General features: G+C 38.3%; 1 protein-coding gene across 1 annotated transcript in view; it reads right to left on the bottom strand.

Moving 5' to 3' along the window:
• The window catches only part of SI (sucrase-isomaltase), a 219,470-nt gene that overhangs the window by 12,930 nt on the left and 189,546 nt on the right, over positions 1-16,994 (bottom strand). Inside the window, exons 50-62 of the mRNA XM_044434407.1 lie at positions 16,227-16,323; positions 16,005-16,117; positions 15,494-15,619; positions 11,718-11,846; positions 10,336-10,446; positions 8,762-8,824; positions 7,701-7,817; positions 7,113-7,197; positions 5,050-5,188; positions 3,742-3,875; positions 2,869-2,903; positions 2,639-2,755; positions 775-923 (exon numbers count right to left, since the gene is read on the bottom strand). Coding sequence (XP_044290342.1) covers positions 775-923; positions 2,639-2,755; positions 2,869-2,903; positions 3,742-3,875; positions 5,050-5,188; positions 7,113-7,197; positions 7,701-7,817; positions 8,762-8,824; positions 10,336-10,446; positions 11,718-11,846; positions 15,494-15,619; positions 16,005-16,117; positions 16,227-16,323 — 1,415 coding nt within the window. The remainder of the gene's footprint in view (positions 1-774; positions 924-2,638; positions 2,756-2,868; positions 2,904-3,741; positions 3,876-5,049; positions 5,189-7,112; positions 7,198-7,700; positions 7,818-8,761; positions 8,825-10,335; positions 10,447-11,717; positions 11,847-15,493; positions 15,620-16,004; positions 16,118-16,226; positions 16,324-16,994) is intronic.

Raw genomic sequence — 16,994 nt, 5'->3', positions numbered from 1 at the left:
TTGCATATATCTACAATGTGAATGTTAAACAACTGTTCATTTTTTTCCCAAGCACGGGGAACTATGTTGCCAGACACTATCATCCTGCCATTCAGTTGCAGAATCAAAGGATTTATCCAGTATCTCTATGAAATTCTTCTTTTTCCACCCAGTGATGGTCATGCAAACTAGACACACATTTCAGCAAGTTGACAGCAGGAGAAGGCTGGAGAAAAGGGATCCAATTCCAGTGCCTGGCTGGCCACTTTACACACTGCATTACCCATTGTGGCCCACAGCATGCCCACCTGACTATCAGTCACCTTTCAGATTACTAAAGGAAACTTTCTTTTCCTGTCTCAGATCTTCCATAAGGGAAGTTGCATTCTGATTCATTTTTAAGGCCATTTCCCTCAAACTAGTGTGCCTGCTTGTTGTCCTTTTCAACAAGCAGGCACACTAGGAAATGTAGGTTCGTTGGTTGGCATGACTGCTCACTATACATCACCTTAGTATACAGAGATATGCATTCCATATTAATTCTTGAACCTAGGATGCATATCAAGTTATATCAGGAAGAAAGAAAGGTCTTGCAGAGGTATCCAGGAAGATCTAACTGCAGATACCTCAGCCCAACAAAAGCGATTGCTCCATTGTGGCTTCCAAATACATGTCCAAAATGGAAGAGGGTGGTGGGTTAGGTTTTATGGACTTGTAGCAATGGTTGAAATGCAAGAACTGGAGTTAAAATCACTCTATAGTATCCCTCACAGGATTTTGCCACTTAACACTTACTCATGAAGCAAAGGACGTGCAACTGTGCTGCCATCAGCATGGGCATTGTGCATCAATGTGTAGAGATAGGGCAGCAATCTATATCGTATGCTGAGCACATGCCTTGATATATCTTCAAATGTTGAGTTAAAGGATACAGGATCTTGTCTCTGAAAAGAGGGATACAAAGTTCATTCAGACTATAGAATACCTTGTCCTAACTCTGTTCATTTCAGAAGAAAATGTGTGTGCAATTTGCACTAGAGAAGTATAAATAAAATAAAGTTTATCAAGGTACTCTGAGCTCATTCCAACTCATGTCCATATCAAATTGCAAACTTTGATCTTTGGAGGGCAGGGGGCTTGCACAAAACACCATACAGCTTTCGAGCACTCTCCCCCACCCAATCCATCCATTTATATTTCTTATTTTACAATGCATCCATTTCCCTTGCATTGGTTAAAACATGCTTGTGTGCATTTTTCAAAAGTATGCATTTTCCCACAGGCATTTTTCAAACACATTTTTGTTTCTGTTCTGTGAATCTCATCACAAGTTCAGAAATGTACAGACTTCCTCTGTGTTTGAGCCCAGGAGGTGTCAAAAACAAACTGAAACAAATTTCTCAAATATCTTAATTTGCACACTTGCTGCGAAAAAGAGAATTACATTGCTGCATTTCAGAGAATACAGAATAGAGTATTATATTGGGCATAAAATAAAAAGACAGTAACAAACGTACTGTGTTTTGTACATTTAGTATGAAGCTGGCTTCAGCCTCCAGAAAAAACATCTAAGAAACTTGGGAGGCTGATCTACAGTCAGCTGAAGGCTCTAGTGGTCTTCCTAGCGATACCAATGGTCTCTGGCACAGAATACAGGGCAAATGGAGTTTTAAATGGAACAGTCTTTGGGAATAAATTAATACTGATGCTTCTATCTTCCAACCTCTGCGGCAAGGAAACTATATCAAGCTTGTTCCAAATGAGCCATTAAAGATGTTTCCACATGTGCCCATCACTGACTCAGGGTCATCCTTCCACCATCTAACTCAGGTATTATCTGCCAGTGACCCTGTTCTGTTAATGATATGGGTATGAGAGCTGGTGTATCTCTCTCTCTCTCTCTCTCTCTCTCTCTCTCTCTCTCTCTCACACACACACACACACACACACACACACTATTTCTGTGCTGAGCTGTAATCTGAAAGGCATATACAAAGGGAGATATACTTGGGTAGCATTATTTGCCATCAGAATTGAATGAAAGAAGCCCAAACAGGTGTCCTCTTTACACAAAATTGGCCCATTGGCTGCTCACACAAACATTGCAAAGAAATGGATCAGGTCATGCACTCAGTGCATGAGACATAACTTTCTGAGTTATGTCTCATGAGACATAACTTTCCATTTCCAGTCTCTCACAGATTAGTTACAATATGTGTTCCATGAAAACAACAGATGTATGCAAAAGGTTTCTGGCAAATGCCTCTTTCTGAATCAAGCCACGTATCAGAAAGGAAGGCAAAATCACATCAGGGTTAAGCTTACAGCCAACCAAGTGTGGGGAGACTGGACTGGTAAAATAAATGAGAGAGACTCTATTTTTATTAGACTCTAGAGAATGTAGTCTCTTTGTTCCCTCCAGGTCCCCATTCATTATTGGCAGAATTAAGAATGCACCTGTTGGTCCATGGATAAACAGATCCAGAGACATTCATAAAATATTAACTGGAGCAGAGGGAATTCTCTGCTCCCTTATCCAAAGAAAGTTGGATTAAGAGATAAAAGAGAAGCAACTTTCCATGCCTTTAAGATATTACCAAGCAGTATTGGAGATACTACACTATTTTATACAATACATTGCCAATAAATGTTGACATACTTTAGTTCCCATCATGTTATGATTTCTAGAGAAAGGGTAAAATGCTCCAAGCTCCATCCATCGGGCACACAATTCATAGGTTGTGTCATTGAAGAAACCACAAATGTCAGCACCACACTAAAATTAAGAAAATAGGAAATAAGTTAAAATGTCTCATCATGTCACACTGAGTTACTAGACAGCATTTCAAATAATTTCAGTTGTAAAGTTCATCCAATAACAGAACTTACGTAGGAGATTCCAAAGAGGCTAAACTCCATGATACCTGTGAAAATGAGATAGAATAGAATAAATTACATTTTAAAGTATAAAATATATGCTATATTAAATAATACAATTATGTAGATGTGCATAACTAAATTTTGTTGTTTTATAAAAGCAAGGTATATTTCCAGAGGAATGTCATTAGACATCATTTAATCTAGTACTGCCTTTTAGAATTATGATGAAATAATATTAACTTGAGCACACTGTAAAAGGAGATGAAGGGGCCATACAGATGACCCTTTTTCCCATACTGGGTCCCATATTTGCCCCACCTCTGCATCTGTATCTGCGCTGTAACATTCTCCTTGCCACTTGACCGTTGAGAGACCTGACCCACCTATCCTGCTCTGAGACTTATTAATAACCAATTGAGTAATCTGTGTACTCTTGCACCCAGATTCTCTGTATCAAGGAAGATGGAACAGACTTTTGTTGTTGCTGTTGATCCTCCAGAAAGCAGGCTAGATTATAATGGATTGGTGGAAATGGCAAAACAGAATTCAGATTAAAAGGAGCAGTGTAACAACAGGCTGAGAGGGGGACAAAGTGCGCTGAGCGTAGTGGGCTCTCTTTCACAGGAGATGGAAGGGATGCTGAAGGCATGTTCTTGAAGTAGAAGGGAGAACCTTCACTGGACACTCTGCTGGACCCAAAGACAAGCCATTGGGATCAAGTCCAAGCCTTAGAGAAGCTACATTCATTCATAATCTGGAATACAAATCTTCTGTGTTTAACACTCCAACATATCACTGAAACTGAAATGCTGTCAAATGGGAACTTTCCTGGCCAAATAAATAAATAAATGCATGTGGATTTAAACTGAAGAGCACTTTTACCAATTATTGATTTCTCAAGCTGATCCCATTTTGCATAGTTATCACCAAGCCAATGTCCTGCCCATCGTCCACTTGATGGGTAAGTTGAACGAGTAATAACGATCCCACGTTCTCCTGTTGCATTTTGCATTCCACTGATAAGGAGACACAATAACATACAGGGAAGTGGTGTCAACAATTTTTCAATCTTATGTAAAAGTAATTCTACATTCCACATTATTCTACTTAAAGATTCCAGTTAGATGGCACGTGCGTCTCTTTTGGGATTGCAAGAAGGTTAATAAGCATTACATTTTTAAAAAAATACATTAATATGAAGCAAACTCTGTGTGACCTGCAGAATCCCACAGTGGGCAGCAATCCTAGATAGCAATCCTAAATTTTTATCAGAATTCCAAAATTACAGCATCCCCCCCTCTGCACAGTCAGCAATGCTAAACAGGGAAGATATGGAGCAAGGGGCAGGGCTTCATCTATTCTTCCTTCCACAGACAGAAGACAAATCAGTTCCCGGCAGTGGCAGGGAACCATTTAGACATGCTTAAAAACACATGGAGGAGGCTTTCCTTCAACAGTCTCATAAGAACTGGCACACTGATGAGGGGGCATAGGATTGTTAGTCGTGTTTTGATTTTCGCACTTGCAGTTCTCTATTGAACCAGAAAATGGGAATTAAATGGAAGGATCATGTGTTGCCCATGACAACATGACACAGTTGTCCATGACAACAGGCCCAGATTATGCTTCATGCACTGCTTTTACACTAGAGATAGCGGATGCTAAGAAATCTATCATTATCACAAGGTTAGCACTTACTGGTTATACATAATGTTTTGAGGGTCAGTAAGAAACAGAAGATAATGTGCAATTTATCAGAAAACTAACAGCTTGTTAAATCTAACTGCTTCTCTGGTGCTACTGCATTTTCCAGTTCATTCTGGGCTGAATTTCTCTGCAGCTCTGCACTGGCTGGTATGTAAAACATTTGTGCTCCTCCAAGGAGCACTCTAATCTTGGAGTACCTCCTACATTCTGCTGGCAGACACCCAACAGAAGGGGAGGAACAAGTGGGGACAGTCCTTGTCTCACCCTCCTTTCTGTTGCTGTTCCTCTAGACCTGCTCTTCAGCTCTGTTAGGTTATGGAAACTTACAGACATTTCCCATGAGAAAGTTTCCTCAAAATGTAGCAACACGTTTACCTGAATAATGTCTCCTTTGCCTCTGGGTTCATGCATCTCTGTAATATATATCACAACAGTCTAAAGGTACTGGGATTTCAAGAGGGTAGAACCATGAACATTTCTTACTAGTAAGTAGGTTTTGCTTGTGACCATCCATAGAGGTTGTGAACATCATAATGCCTCACGGGTGTCCCATCAGGAAGCTTCTGCTCATTTTCCATGCATATGGTCACCAGATCCAGTCCCTTTTCCCTTGAAACCAAGGCTAGGAGAGATAAGGCCACAATATTAACAGGATTCCTGTAGCACTTCATAAATCAGGGAAATAAATAGATCTTCAAATTGCCTTTACCTGAGCTTGATTCCCAAAAACAGAACATGTAACTTCGCCTCAGTGAAGGATTTAACTTATGCAACCTTTGGCAAAAGGTATATTTGGTCCAGTCCTCATGCAGTAAACTACATTACTGCACTGGGGAACAATTGGCAGATGAGAATTGTGACCTGCTTTCTCATCTACAATGGTTCCTCAGTTTGCAGTGCCTTTTTTTCCAGTAGACACAAGACCCCAGACTCCAGACTGATCTGCAAGTACATGATGAAGTTTTACAGTTTAACAGAAGCCTGCCTTGCTGTGGTCAAACCTGGACGGGATGCTTGGATAATTAAACAGAACACCAACTGGGATCCCTTCTGCATATACGAAAAGCATTTGTATGAATTTTGCATTTTTCGGAGGGAAAACTTCATTTTATAAAGTATTTAGTTTTTTACCCTGATTATAGATGATCCACATGAGCAAACGCATGAGAAAATGTGTGTATGCAAATATTCAGATTATATCATTTTTGTTGTTGTTGTTAGTCGGGAAGTCCTGCTCGACCCATCATGACTGCATGGACAATATTCCTCCAGGCCTTCCTGTCCTCCACCATCCCCCAGAATCCACTTAAGCTCACGCCGACTGCTTCATGACTCCATCTAGCCACCTCATTCTCTGCCGTCCCCTTTTTCTTTTGCCATCTATTGTTCCCAGCATCAGGCTCTTCTCCAGGGAGTCCTTCCTTCTCATTAGGTGGCCAAAATATTTGAGTTTCATCTCCAGGATCTGGCCTTCTAAAGAGCAGTCAGGGTTGATCTCCTCTAGGACTGACCCGTTTGATCATCTTGCAGTCCAAGGACTCGCAGGGGTTTCCTCCAGCAATAACATTTTTAACATAACTCAATGGTTATTTGAGAGGGAGCACACTGCAGGATTACCCTCTTGCCTGTATTGTGTCTATACCAATACACTGGTACAGACACAATATAGGCATTGCTATGGATGTCCGTGTATGATGCATTGCATATTACATTTCCATCTCTTAGATGCCCCCTTGGGTGTTTTCTACAATAAAAGTTCTTGAGAAAATAATGCATGTCCTAACTATGCCAAGTATACTGTCAATTTATTATCTTTTCTTTCATTAAGGAGGGGTTTGACCAAAAGCTGAACTCTTAGGTTAAAAAAAAACCTGGTAACATGGCCATATATTAAACAGTGGATACTTATTTTCTGATTGAATGGCATAAGTGATGTATTGCAGTCCTATGACTGTTGACTCAAAATTAAGTCTACCTATGTTCAGCAGGCCATACTTTCTAGTAATTCTTGTTAGAATTGCACTCTAAATTACTAAGCTATGGCTCTGGCGTACTTGGTCATAATTAAATTATGTTCTAAATCAATAGAACAAGTTAGAAGTTTTTAGTAACATCTAGGTACAAGTCAGTTGGGAATCAGAAATACATTGAGCTCATCTGGGTTTTCTGAATCCCACCTTGAAGCTTGTTCCAACCTGTTATGTGTCTTCATCAGATTGCTATCTTTATTCTTTTTCTTTTCACAGTAAAATTTCTATGTCCATATTTATGTGCATAATAGTTTTGAAACTGTAGTTTCCCCTTGATTAAACGTGTTTGTAAACATTTTTTTCAAATGTATGTATGTTGTTGAATACATTTTTTATGAATCATACTGCAAGTTTGGAAATATATGAAAAATTGTGTTTGAGTTTGTATTCAAATACATGAGGTATCAGTTGAATATCATCTGGGCAAAACTGAGCTGGAAGAAGCTTCTCATGCATCCCTGATATTTACTTTTTCCTGTTGTTATATCAGGCTTCTGTTTCAGAAGCCAATTTTACCTGGTAAATATGGAGGAGCATTTAGTTCTTGATTTTTGCAGCCACCAACGTTTCCATTGATGAAGTTTGCTGGTTCATTCATGTCCTAAAATGTTTTAAAGAACCAAAACATTAACAAAGCAGTAACTTTTGACCACCTGCAGCTCTCAAAAAGCCCTATTCTTGGAAGACAGCCACACAAAGTAGTAGAATGTGAAGCACCATCTCTTCATGGTAGTGAGTATATTCCTAAAATAACCTAGACTTGGGCTTTTAAAGGCAAAATTAGGACATTAAAATTAGCATGTCGTGAGCAGAGCCGGCTGGAGCCGGGGGTCAGACTAGATGGCCCAGGAGACCCCTTCTGACTCTCTCTGTTTCTATGTTTCTAAATATAGACCAGGAATTATTAAAACAGGACACTGCTTATCAAACAAAATAAAGAAACACCAAGGGGAAAACCTCCTGAAGATTTTATAAAAAACATTCCTCACAAAGATTAAGTAGTGTAGTAAGCGAATGAACACATGTATTATTATTAACATTTCTATACCACTGCATTAGTTAAACAGTTGTCAAGCCTTCAAAACAACAGGGCATGGTACTTACAGTCCACAGGCCATCAAACTGAAGAACATTAGCATGAAATTTGTTTATTTCTCTTTGCCACCACTGTGATGTGGAATTGCGGAAGAAATCTGGGAAAGCAACATAAGCTCGATACCGCTGATAATGAATGACACGGAAACAAAACAGATATTTTTTAAGTAAATAAATAAGCAAACTTTTCTAAACCATTCTTCAGCTAAGTTTCCAGGAAGCAAACTAATAAAAATCAAAACACAACACAACACAATACAGCAGGTGAAAATACTCGGGAAAGGTGGGAAAGGAAAAATGTTATAACCTGGCTCAGAAGGGACAACATTTCCAGAAAGGCCCAGAGGAGAAAATTTAGCAAATGGGGTACACCATTTGCTCATTCTCCATTCTCACCTGCCCTACCTTGGTTGGCAGAAGTACATGATAAATTAAGTAAATAAGATTATTGTACATCATATGTCTCCGTTTCAATGAAATATACTTAGATTCTAGTGAAACTTTTCCCAATATGGCTCACTCCATTTTTCCCATTACAGTTCACATTAACTGCAGCCATGATGGCCGGTGGTTATGGATGGTGGGAGATGTAGCCTAATCATTTGCGGGAGGTTGTTTGAAAGGGTATATTAATTCAAAGAAATCAATCACAAGCATTCTCTAAAATAAGCATGGTTAACATGTGGCTTTAAAAGGAAAGGTTGAGCTCATTAGACATCATTTCAATTGTTAAAACATATGATCTGGCCAGGGCAACTTCTTCTTCCTTCTCTTTCTCCTCCTATATTTTTATTTTATACTGATAATTTTAATTTTATATTTGTAAATCAATGTATTTTTTGTATTTTTGTATTTATTGGTAATTTATTATGTACTATTGTATTTCAATGTATTTTATCATGTTGTAAGCCGCCCCGAGGTTTCGGCAAGGGGCGGCATAGAAATGTTATAATAATAATAATAATAATAATAATAATAATAATAATAATAATATTACCAGTAATACTAATTATTACCAGTATGGTTTTTTCTGTAACACCTGAGCTATGAAAGTGCTTTAAAAAAATTACCTCAATCTGTTCTTGCAAACTTGCATTTTCATCAACTGTTACATTGGGATAATTTGGCCATACCTAATTGGGAAAGCAGAAAGAATGCATCAGGCATGCAGAATACCTTCCTGTCTGACTCTTAAAACATGCTATTCTTTTAGGATCTAAATAACATAAATGGGCAAATATTCTCTGACTAAGTCTCCACTCATCCATGCTTGATATTCCTTTGAAATGGCTGCCCACTTTTTGTGAATAGGAAAACTGCACAAATCAAGCAGCAGTTGAATTTCCTCCATAGGTGAAGGCCATCTACAGAGACAATTTGTGCAAATCACCTGGGAATTGGGAATAAAGCAAACATGAGTGCATGTTTAAAAATCTGTGAACCTTTTGTGCAAGCAATGCATCTAGAACTTCAGCAAAAGCACGCTTATACATTTTGCGAGCAGAAACAAAATGCTCATACATCTCCACTAAAGAATTAATTTATTTCAGTGTTCACTTTGCACTCTGTATATCTGGTCAGATGTCCATCAGCAAGAGGAATACACACCTATTTAAATATAATGTCTGAAGAGAAATCTCTTTGCATAATTCAAAGCATACCAGAACATTTCTGCATGCATAATGAGATTTTTGATTGGCAGGGCTGTGTGTGTGTAGGAATTTGCTATTTTATTTTCCTTTTATTGCACGGTGATGTGTGTACATGTTCTTAGAGTGAATTATGTAATCACCAGAAAAGCAGGGTGTTCTATCCAACACCAAGGAGAGAGAATCATGGAATCAAAGAATAGTAGAATTGGAAGGAGCCAGAGGGCTACGGGTCCAATGTCATGCTCAGTGAAGGACTGCAAGTTAAACCATCCCTCTTGGATGGCTATCCAGTTGTGTCTTGAATACCTCCAGTGTGGGAGAGCCTACAACCCCAATAGGAAATTGAGTCCATTGTCACACTGCTCTAACAGCCAGGAAAAAATTCATGAACTCCAGCTGGAATCTGGCTTCCTGTAACATGAGCTCATTATTCCATGCCCTGCCCTCTGGGATGGTCATTGAGTTGTGAAACTCGTATCTATTTCTCTGTCTTTAGACTTATCTGAAGGAGACTTTTTTTTGTTGCTTTTAGCATTCCTTGCTAGCCTCAGTTCATTCCTAATCTTGTGTTGTCAGAATATTAGCCTTTCTGACAACACCTCTGGAAGTCTGTGCTACCCGCCTCTATTCTTCCTTTGTAGTCTTGCCTTTTTTGCACTTCCTATACATGCCCCCCACTTTTTTTCCAGATCATTTCAAAGATTTTCTGATTCCAAATCCATCTTGGATTCTTTTTCTCATTAAATGACCAATACTCATTTTGGCTTTCCTTTTCCCTTCTTCCTCTGTGCATCTCCCAAGGCTTGATTAAAAGTCAGAACGAAAGAATGGCAGCAATATGAACTAGCTGTAAAATAATGTGATTCACTTTCTCCAAACAAGATCTTACTTATTTTCCTGACTGCATGTAATTTTCTCCCCCAGTCATTACCTACCAACTGCAAATCAAATGGAGTTCTGGAGGTTTTACATAAGTCAGCTTGTAACATTACCTTTCCCCATGCAATGTCAGTGCTGTTAGGCCATGTGATGAAAACCTTCTCTTGCAAACCCCTTGTGAAGGTTTCATATGATTCAGTTTCATTGCCTGATATGGCTGGATCCTAAAACAACATGAGACCATTTTAGTCTTGTATGATAATCCAGGAGGCATATGTGCTTTTCATTTATCCATTCTATTTTATCCTGTTTTCTGATTTCAGAAAGTTCCCAATGCAAAAAACAGCACTGACTTAAACAAATCAGACAATTTATAGAAGAGCATTCTTTATATGAGAGAAAGAGAGAGAGAGAGAGAGAGAGAGAGAGAGAGAGAGAGAGAATACATGGTATACACGCAACATTGTTTCAGTCGTCTTCTCTAGACCTTAATTTCCCAAAACAATGTAGAATGTGATATTTGTGAGCCATTTCTTGAAAGTTCCATCCAGGCAACTATGCTGGTTGGCCTTTTATTAGAAAAAGTATACTAGTACAAAGTCACTACTTGACACACAACAAGTCTTGGTAGACACTGAAGAACATACATTTTTTCTAATAGCTAAACTACAAGAATCAGTTACTTAGGTTTCTATCAGAGAGACATAAGTGGGTCAAAAATACAATATAAACCTCTGTCAAGAAGGTCAGAATATGTAAAGATGAGCCTGGAGACAAAGGGTTTGACACCAAATGTTGATGTCTGTAGGAATGGACCTAAAAGGGAGTGTAGGTCAATATAGCTATGTACAAAAGTAACTGAATATTTCCTGCTATTTTTATTTTCTGTCTAACTATTGCAGAAAGCTAAATGTATAAATTTTCTTTGCATGATGACTATGGCACCTGGTCTAAACTGGAGATGGACTCACTCCGCATTGCTTGTGTGCACCTACAATAAAGAGTCTTCAATTTATAAAATGACTTGCTGGTGTTGCCACCTCTCTCAAGGGACAAGAGAGATTCTGCTGCAGAAGGAATTTAAAGCATGAGATAATAGGGATTCTGTGGAGGTGGGGGCAGTCTTTCACATTTAGAGGAATGAGGGGGCTGGTTGGTCAGTGAAGACTACAAGAAGAGATATGTTGGAACATTACTAAAGAATAAAGAAAGGTGAGACTATATACACAAGCGTTCTTCAAAAAGTTCCCACACTTATGTATTATATATTTATTAAACATATCTTATATATTTTTTGCTGATGGCATTAAAAAGTTGGTACAACACTCAGAAAAATGCATCGCAAAGAAAGGTGACTATGTAGAAAAGTGATGTAATTTGTTTCTGAAATTCTTAATAAACAGAGTTTTTCAAAAGTGTGGACACTTTTTGAAGAACCCTTATACTATCTGGTAGTGTAGAATCATTCAAAGGCAAATGTAATTGAATTACTAACCAGGATGATGATGAACCTTGTACCCTCTGATTTTATCTTCCTGACAAACTGAGGAAGGTCCTTGAAGTTTTTGTCCAGAGTGAAGTCTAGTTTCCGTTCCATGTAGTCAATGTCGGTATATTGCGCATCCTGCATCAAAATAAAAGCATTCATACATTTAATATACGTCCTTTTAACCCAAGGGTCAAATTGTATTCCAGAGAAACTTGCAGGGGTTGTATCTCAGTGATGGGTGAGCCCAAGGCAAAGACAGTAAGGCCAAAATAATTTTTAAAGCCACATCTTATTGCAGTCAATACTCTTCGTGTCAGTAACTAAGCCTTAGGAGACACACCTGAATACTTTAGAAAGGGCAGAGGGAGATTGGACAAAAGCTGTTGAATCTTCAGATCATGAGCAGCAGGTGAGGAAATGGGAGTGAAGTCAGGAAAAGGTAGCATGCCCAACTGAGGCCCAGGCTGGGGTCCCAGGAAGGCTTAATATGGCTCTAGGACTGGATCTTCCCCACAGCTGAATGTATGAACCACTCTATAGCCAAAGCTCCAAGACCAAAAAAGATGCTAAAAGCAAGATAGGCTGGACGTCCACATGGTGGGCATGTCGTGAGCGGAGCTGGCTGGTGCCGGAGGTCAGACTAGGTGGCCCAGGAGGACCCTTCTGACTCACTCTGTTTTCTGTGTTTCTATTTTTCTAAAACCAGTGATGAAACACATTAAAATAATCATTTTAAAATCAGCAACTATCATTCAAAACAATTAGGTAGTGAAAATATATGTGAAATACAGATACAAAATGAATATGTGATGATAGAAGAATATAAATTAGAAATATCAGTGTTCAGGGTTCAAAGCTAAGATGGAAAACTGGGTCATCAGTGAGTAAGGTGGAAGGGCTACCTCATTTATTATGGTTTCTAGATGCTTGCTGAAGATGCTTTTAGTGTACAAATGTAAAGAGTTAAGGTAGACCACACCAAAGTATTCAGGAAATAACCTTTGTGTTGGTTTTGGACAGTGGAATAAAAGCTGATAATATTTGGGGGCCATGTCAAAGAGTTTAACTGAAGTAGTTTCCAGGGGACTTATAGAATGAGAAAGAAGTAGCTGAACCATTGGTTGACCAAGTCACCCAAATTCAGTTATTGTTAATTGGGATGGATGAGCTCATTTCTCAAAGACTTTCCCATACATTCAATAGATGAAACTTGTATTTCTTAGTAGATTTGCATGTACATCAGAAGATGCAAGACCAGGCTTTATATATGTCCTGAGTTATACATTCCACTTCACTGTGGTTGTTTTTACATACTTTGGTGTGACAGCCAAAGCCATTAATCTCACACCCAGCAATGCAGAAAACCAAATATGCCAGCAAGATATGCAACATTAAGTCTACTATTTAGCAGTGAAAATTATCATTAGGTTAAACCTTCAATAAATGCTGACACTTTAAAAAGAAAATTAGCAGCCAACTCTTATGCTATAAATTTGAGCAAGATAGCAAATCCTTGCAGCATAAGCTGAAGCCACAAACATGGGAAACCCGTGAGATCATTAATTACAGGCAGAGTATGCTATAATTAAACTTATCACTTAAAAAAATAGACTACTGAGTTTATGGGATATGATAATATGACCAGCAAAATATTACATATAGTGCACTGCACATCACTTTCTTTCTTTTTTATTTGCATATGCCAGGATGAAAGGCATGCTTATGAACCAAGACCTATAGGAGGTAAGCACTTCAGCTTTCCATGTAGAACTTTAAAATCAATCCTATATGCATGTTTCAAAATAAAATTAGATTGGCTCCAAAAAGCCAAGAGCAGAAAGTAAATATCATTTAGTGCTTCATGTGGAAGGCTTCATGCAAACTTGATCTAGGTAATAAAAGCTATATCCTATTGTGCTTTGCATACTTCAGCTTGTGCTAGTACGCAAGCGGAAAAACATTTTTAGATTTAATTTTACTTCTCATGTGCAACACTCTACTGCGAAAAACAAAACAAGCCTTCTGTAAATGAAGGGCATTTGGCATCTGCAGTGTACCATTGGATGCAGCCTATGCAGCTGAGAAGCACACGTATTTTTCCTAAGACTGCACCAAAAACTGCTAGTTATCCAAATCCTGTTGAGTCCCATGTTGATATTACATATAGTTTCCCACTGATACGCAAATTGTATGCAGAAAGTAAATATCAGTTAGTGCTGTTAGGACACTTTTGTACTGAAGGTGATTCATTTAAGTAGTACGACTCATGATCCAGGACCGTGCTGTATGTGGAGGCAGAACTTTTATAGTTGATACAGTGTCACCTCATAGTTGATATGGTGGCACCCCATATCTGATGCCACCATTACAATACAGTTTTGCCCTCTTGCAACAGCATACCTAATCACTTTACATTTACTCTGCAGGAGCAGAAACATTCATTTTTATGGGAGAAAGTAAATGGGAACCCTTAAAGATTCCACTAGGATGGAAAATAAATCAGCAAAATCAAGGCTATTTCTTCACCTGCAGTGTCTCATTTAAAGTTCTGTGCTGTGCTGTGTTATGTCTCACTGATACTGGCATATCAGTGTGGAATATTTTCAGCTATCATTTTTATAAATACTGTTGTTATATGATATTGTATTTTATCATTGTGAATAATAATGTTAATAATTTCTGAATACACCAATTTTAGTTTTCTGCAGCAAAAACAACAATAAATGTTGTGCCATTTTAAAGGCTAATGAATTTAATTATTCTCCCATAAGTTTTCATAGACTTTGGCTTTTCTAGAATATGCACATATACTTTGTACTTGAAAAGGAATTGTACGTACTTAAAGATCTCCTGTGTTTCTCCTACCATTTCCAGCTACTTTTCTCTTTCTTCCCCAGCATAGGGAAAAATGTGGTATTTCGGGGGAATCACAAAACCAAACCCTGTGGTTGTGCCATTTGGCTTTGTTCTGCAATATTTTGGAGGAAGAGGTTGTGATATTATCAGATATTATCAATGGGAGCCACACCAACTCAGTTTCAAATTGATGAAGCCAGTTCACAGATTGGAACAGAGCAGAGCCTGATTCCCTCCCACTTGAGACGTTCAAAACAGTCTCCTATTCATCAGCAGAGCTGCAAGCAAAATGAAAAATGAAATGGACATTCAAACTTGAGCAATATCCCCTCCTTAGGGTGTGGAGCAGGTGAAGAAGGTGGGGGCATATTGCTTTCTTTTATGGAGGGAGATTTAACAGTTAATGGGAAGAAGACTAGACTTTTGAAGCTGTGTAAGAACAGTGTACCAGTTAAAAAACAGAAACTGAGTGAAAAAAATGTACATAGATGTTCATGGAAAATAAGGGGATGGAGAGTCTATACTCAAAGGGAAGGATAGCGGATAGGCATAATGTAGACATTTTGGAAAATCCTGCTAGCTTCCTCCCAATAGTATAAGTGAGAGATAGCAATATGTAATAATAGGTCCTTGTTTGTTTTTAAAGCATTGTGTAAAGCTGGAATCCTGCACAAATCCCAGAAGAGAAAACAATAGGAAGCAGGTCTAATAGCTTTGTCTAGAAAAACTCATGATATACTTCATCAGTAGGCCATATCCATGAAAGATAATTATCATGGTTGAAATCATTATTTTAAATTCCCAGCATTTAAAAAAATGAACAAGATTAAGCCAAGTTTCAATATAGGTATGTTAATTGCTATATCATTTTTTCCTGAAATACATGGGTAGAGTCCAACAACAGATTGCAGTTGTAAGAAACTTACATAGGGTATTCGAGCTGCTCTCATTGCATTATACAAATCAATGACCTCAGAGGTATTTTTGTATCCATACCGGCACAGCTGGAATCCCAAAGCCCAATATGGTGGCATAACAGGTCGTCCTATAAGCTGTGAATGATAGAATTAATGATAGAATCAGAAGAGCAGAAGGGAGAAATTCAATCAATAAATCACATCAGTTTAGATGTATTTGCACACTACTGGCGACAGCAAGAAGTTCTCCAGGGTATCCTCCACTGCAAAAGATGCATACAGCCAATTCAATTGGGACTGATCGCTATGATGTGTCCATTGACATTTATGTGCATATTTCTTTATTTATTTGGATATTTCTAACCCGTCCAATTACTACAAGTCTCTGGACAGCTTACAATATTCATTCAAAATATACAGCATAGTTTACATGGTTTACACATATGCAAGGCTGCTTCCAGGTCCCAAACTCCTCTAATGGATCAGAGAACATAAATTAAAAATCCCAGATCTCTCTTACTCTGGTGTATTGCTGAACCACTTTCTCTGGAGTTGGCCCCAACACCATATAAAAGTCCAGAATGCCTCCTGTTGTGCGATATGTAAGGGCAGGTGTTGGCTGGAAGGTGACATCTGGAGGACAACCAGAAGACATAGTGTGGGATGAATAGTTATCATTACAAATGTTTCTATGCACAATAACTAGAATTGTGTTTAGATTAAAAGGATGCCATTCTTTTACCCATAGCGTTGCTGTTCAGCAAAAGAACTCCATGTGCACTTCCATCATTTTCGAGTCCCATGTAGAAAGGGTGGGAACCATATGAATTCAGTTTGTACTGTAAAAAAACAAAAACAAAAACATGCGTATCACTATCTGTATGCAGCATGTTCATATATAAAATCAAGATATTCTACATTCTTGCACCTAAAAATCCTTCCTTCCTTCCTTCCTTCCTTCCTTCCTTCCTTCCTTCCTTCCTTCCATCCATCCATCCATCCTCCCTTCCAAATACATGCATCACATTCATTGCATTCCTAAAAAGCCATCTGTACCACCTTCCCAAGGGAACATGCAGATGGATAGATAGATACACAATGTAAAATTTTCACAAATAATCAGTGAAAATCATCTCCATGTCTACACACCAAATATCTTCAGTGAATGAGTGATGTATGTCTAATTTCTTGCCAAGTCTATTGCATGAGATCTATACTTTTTAAATTATTATTATCATTTTTATTATTTTTTGGAGATTGTCCTGGTTCATCAAAGCCTCCCGGGGAGTTGATCATGCTTCAAGGGCCAAAGCTGGAATATAGAAATAATGAGTATAATTGTCTTTTAGTTAACCCAGAAATGGGATATTGAGTGTTCCCTGTGCATTCTGGGCATTGATATTTGATTTACATTTGGGCATGTATATAAATCTTTCCAATCTTCCTTTCTTGCTTGACATTAACTTGTTTTGTTGGGGAAAGGGGATGTACTCTGGTTTTGAAGTCAAAT

This window comes from Varanus komodoensis, unplaced genomic scaffold (genome assembly GCF_004798865.1).
Source record: "Varanus komodoensis strain SLA01 unplaced genomic scaffold, ASM479886v1 scaffold28, whole genome shotgun sequence".
NCBI lineage: Eukaryota > Metazoa > Chordata > Lepidosauria > Squamata > Varanidae > Varanus > Varanus komodoensis.
This window is presented reverse-complemented; position numbering and strand designations above follow the sequence as displayed.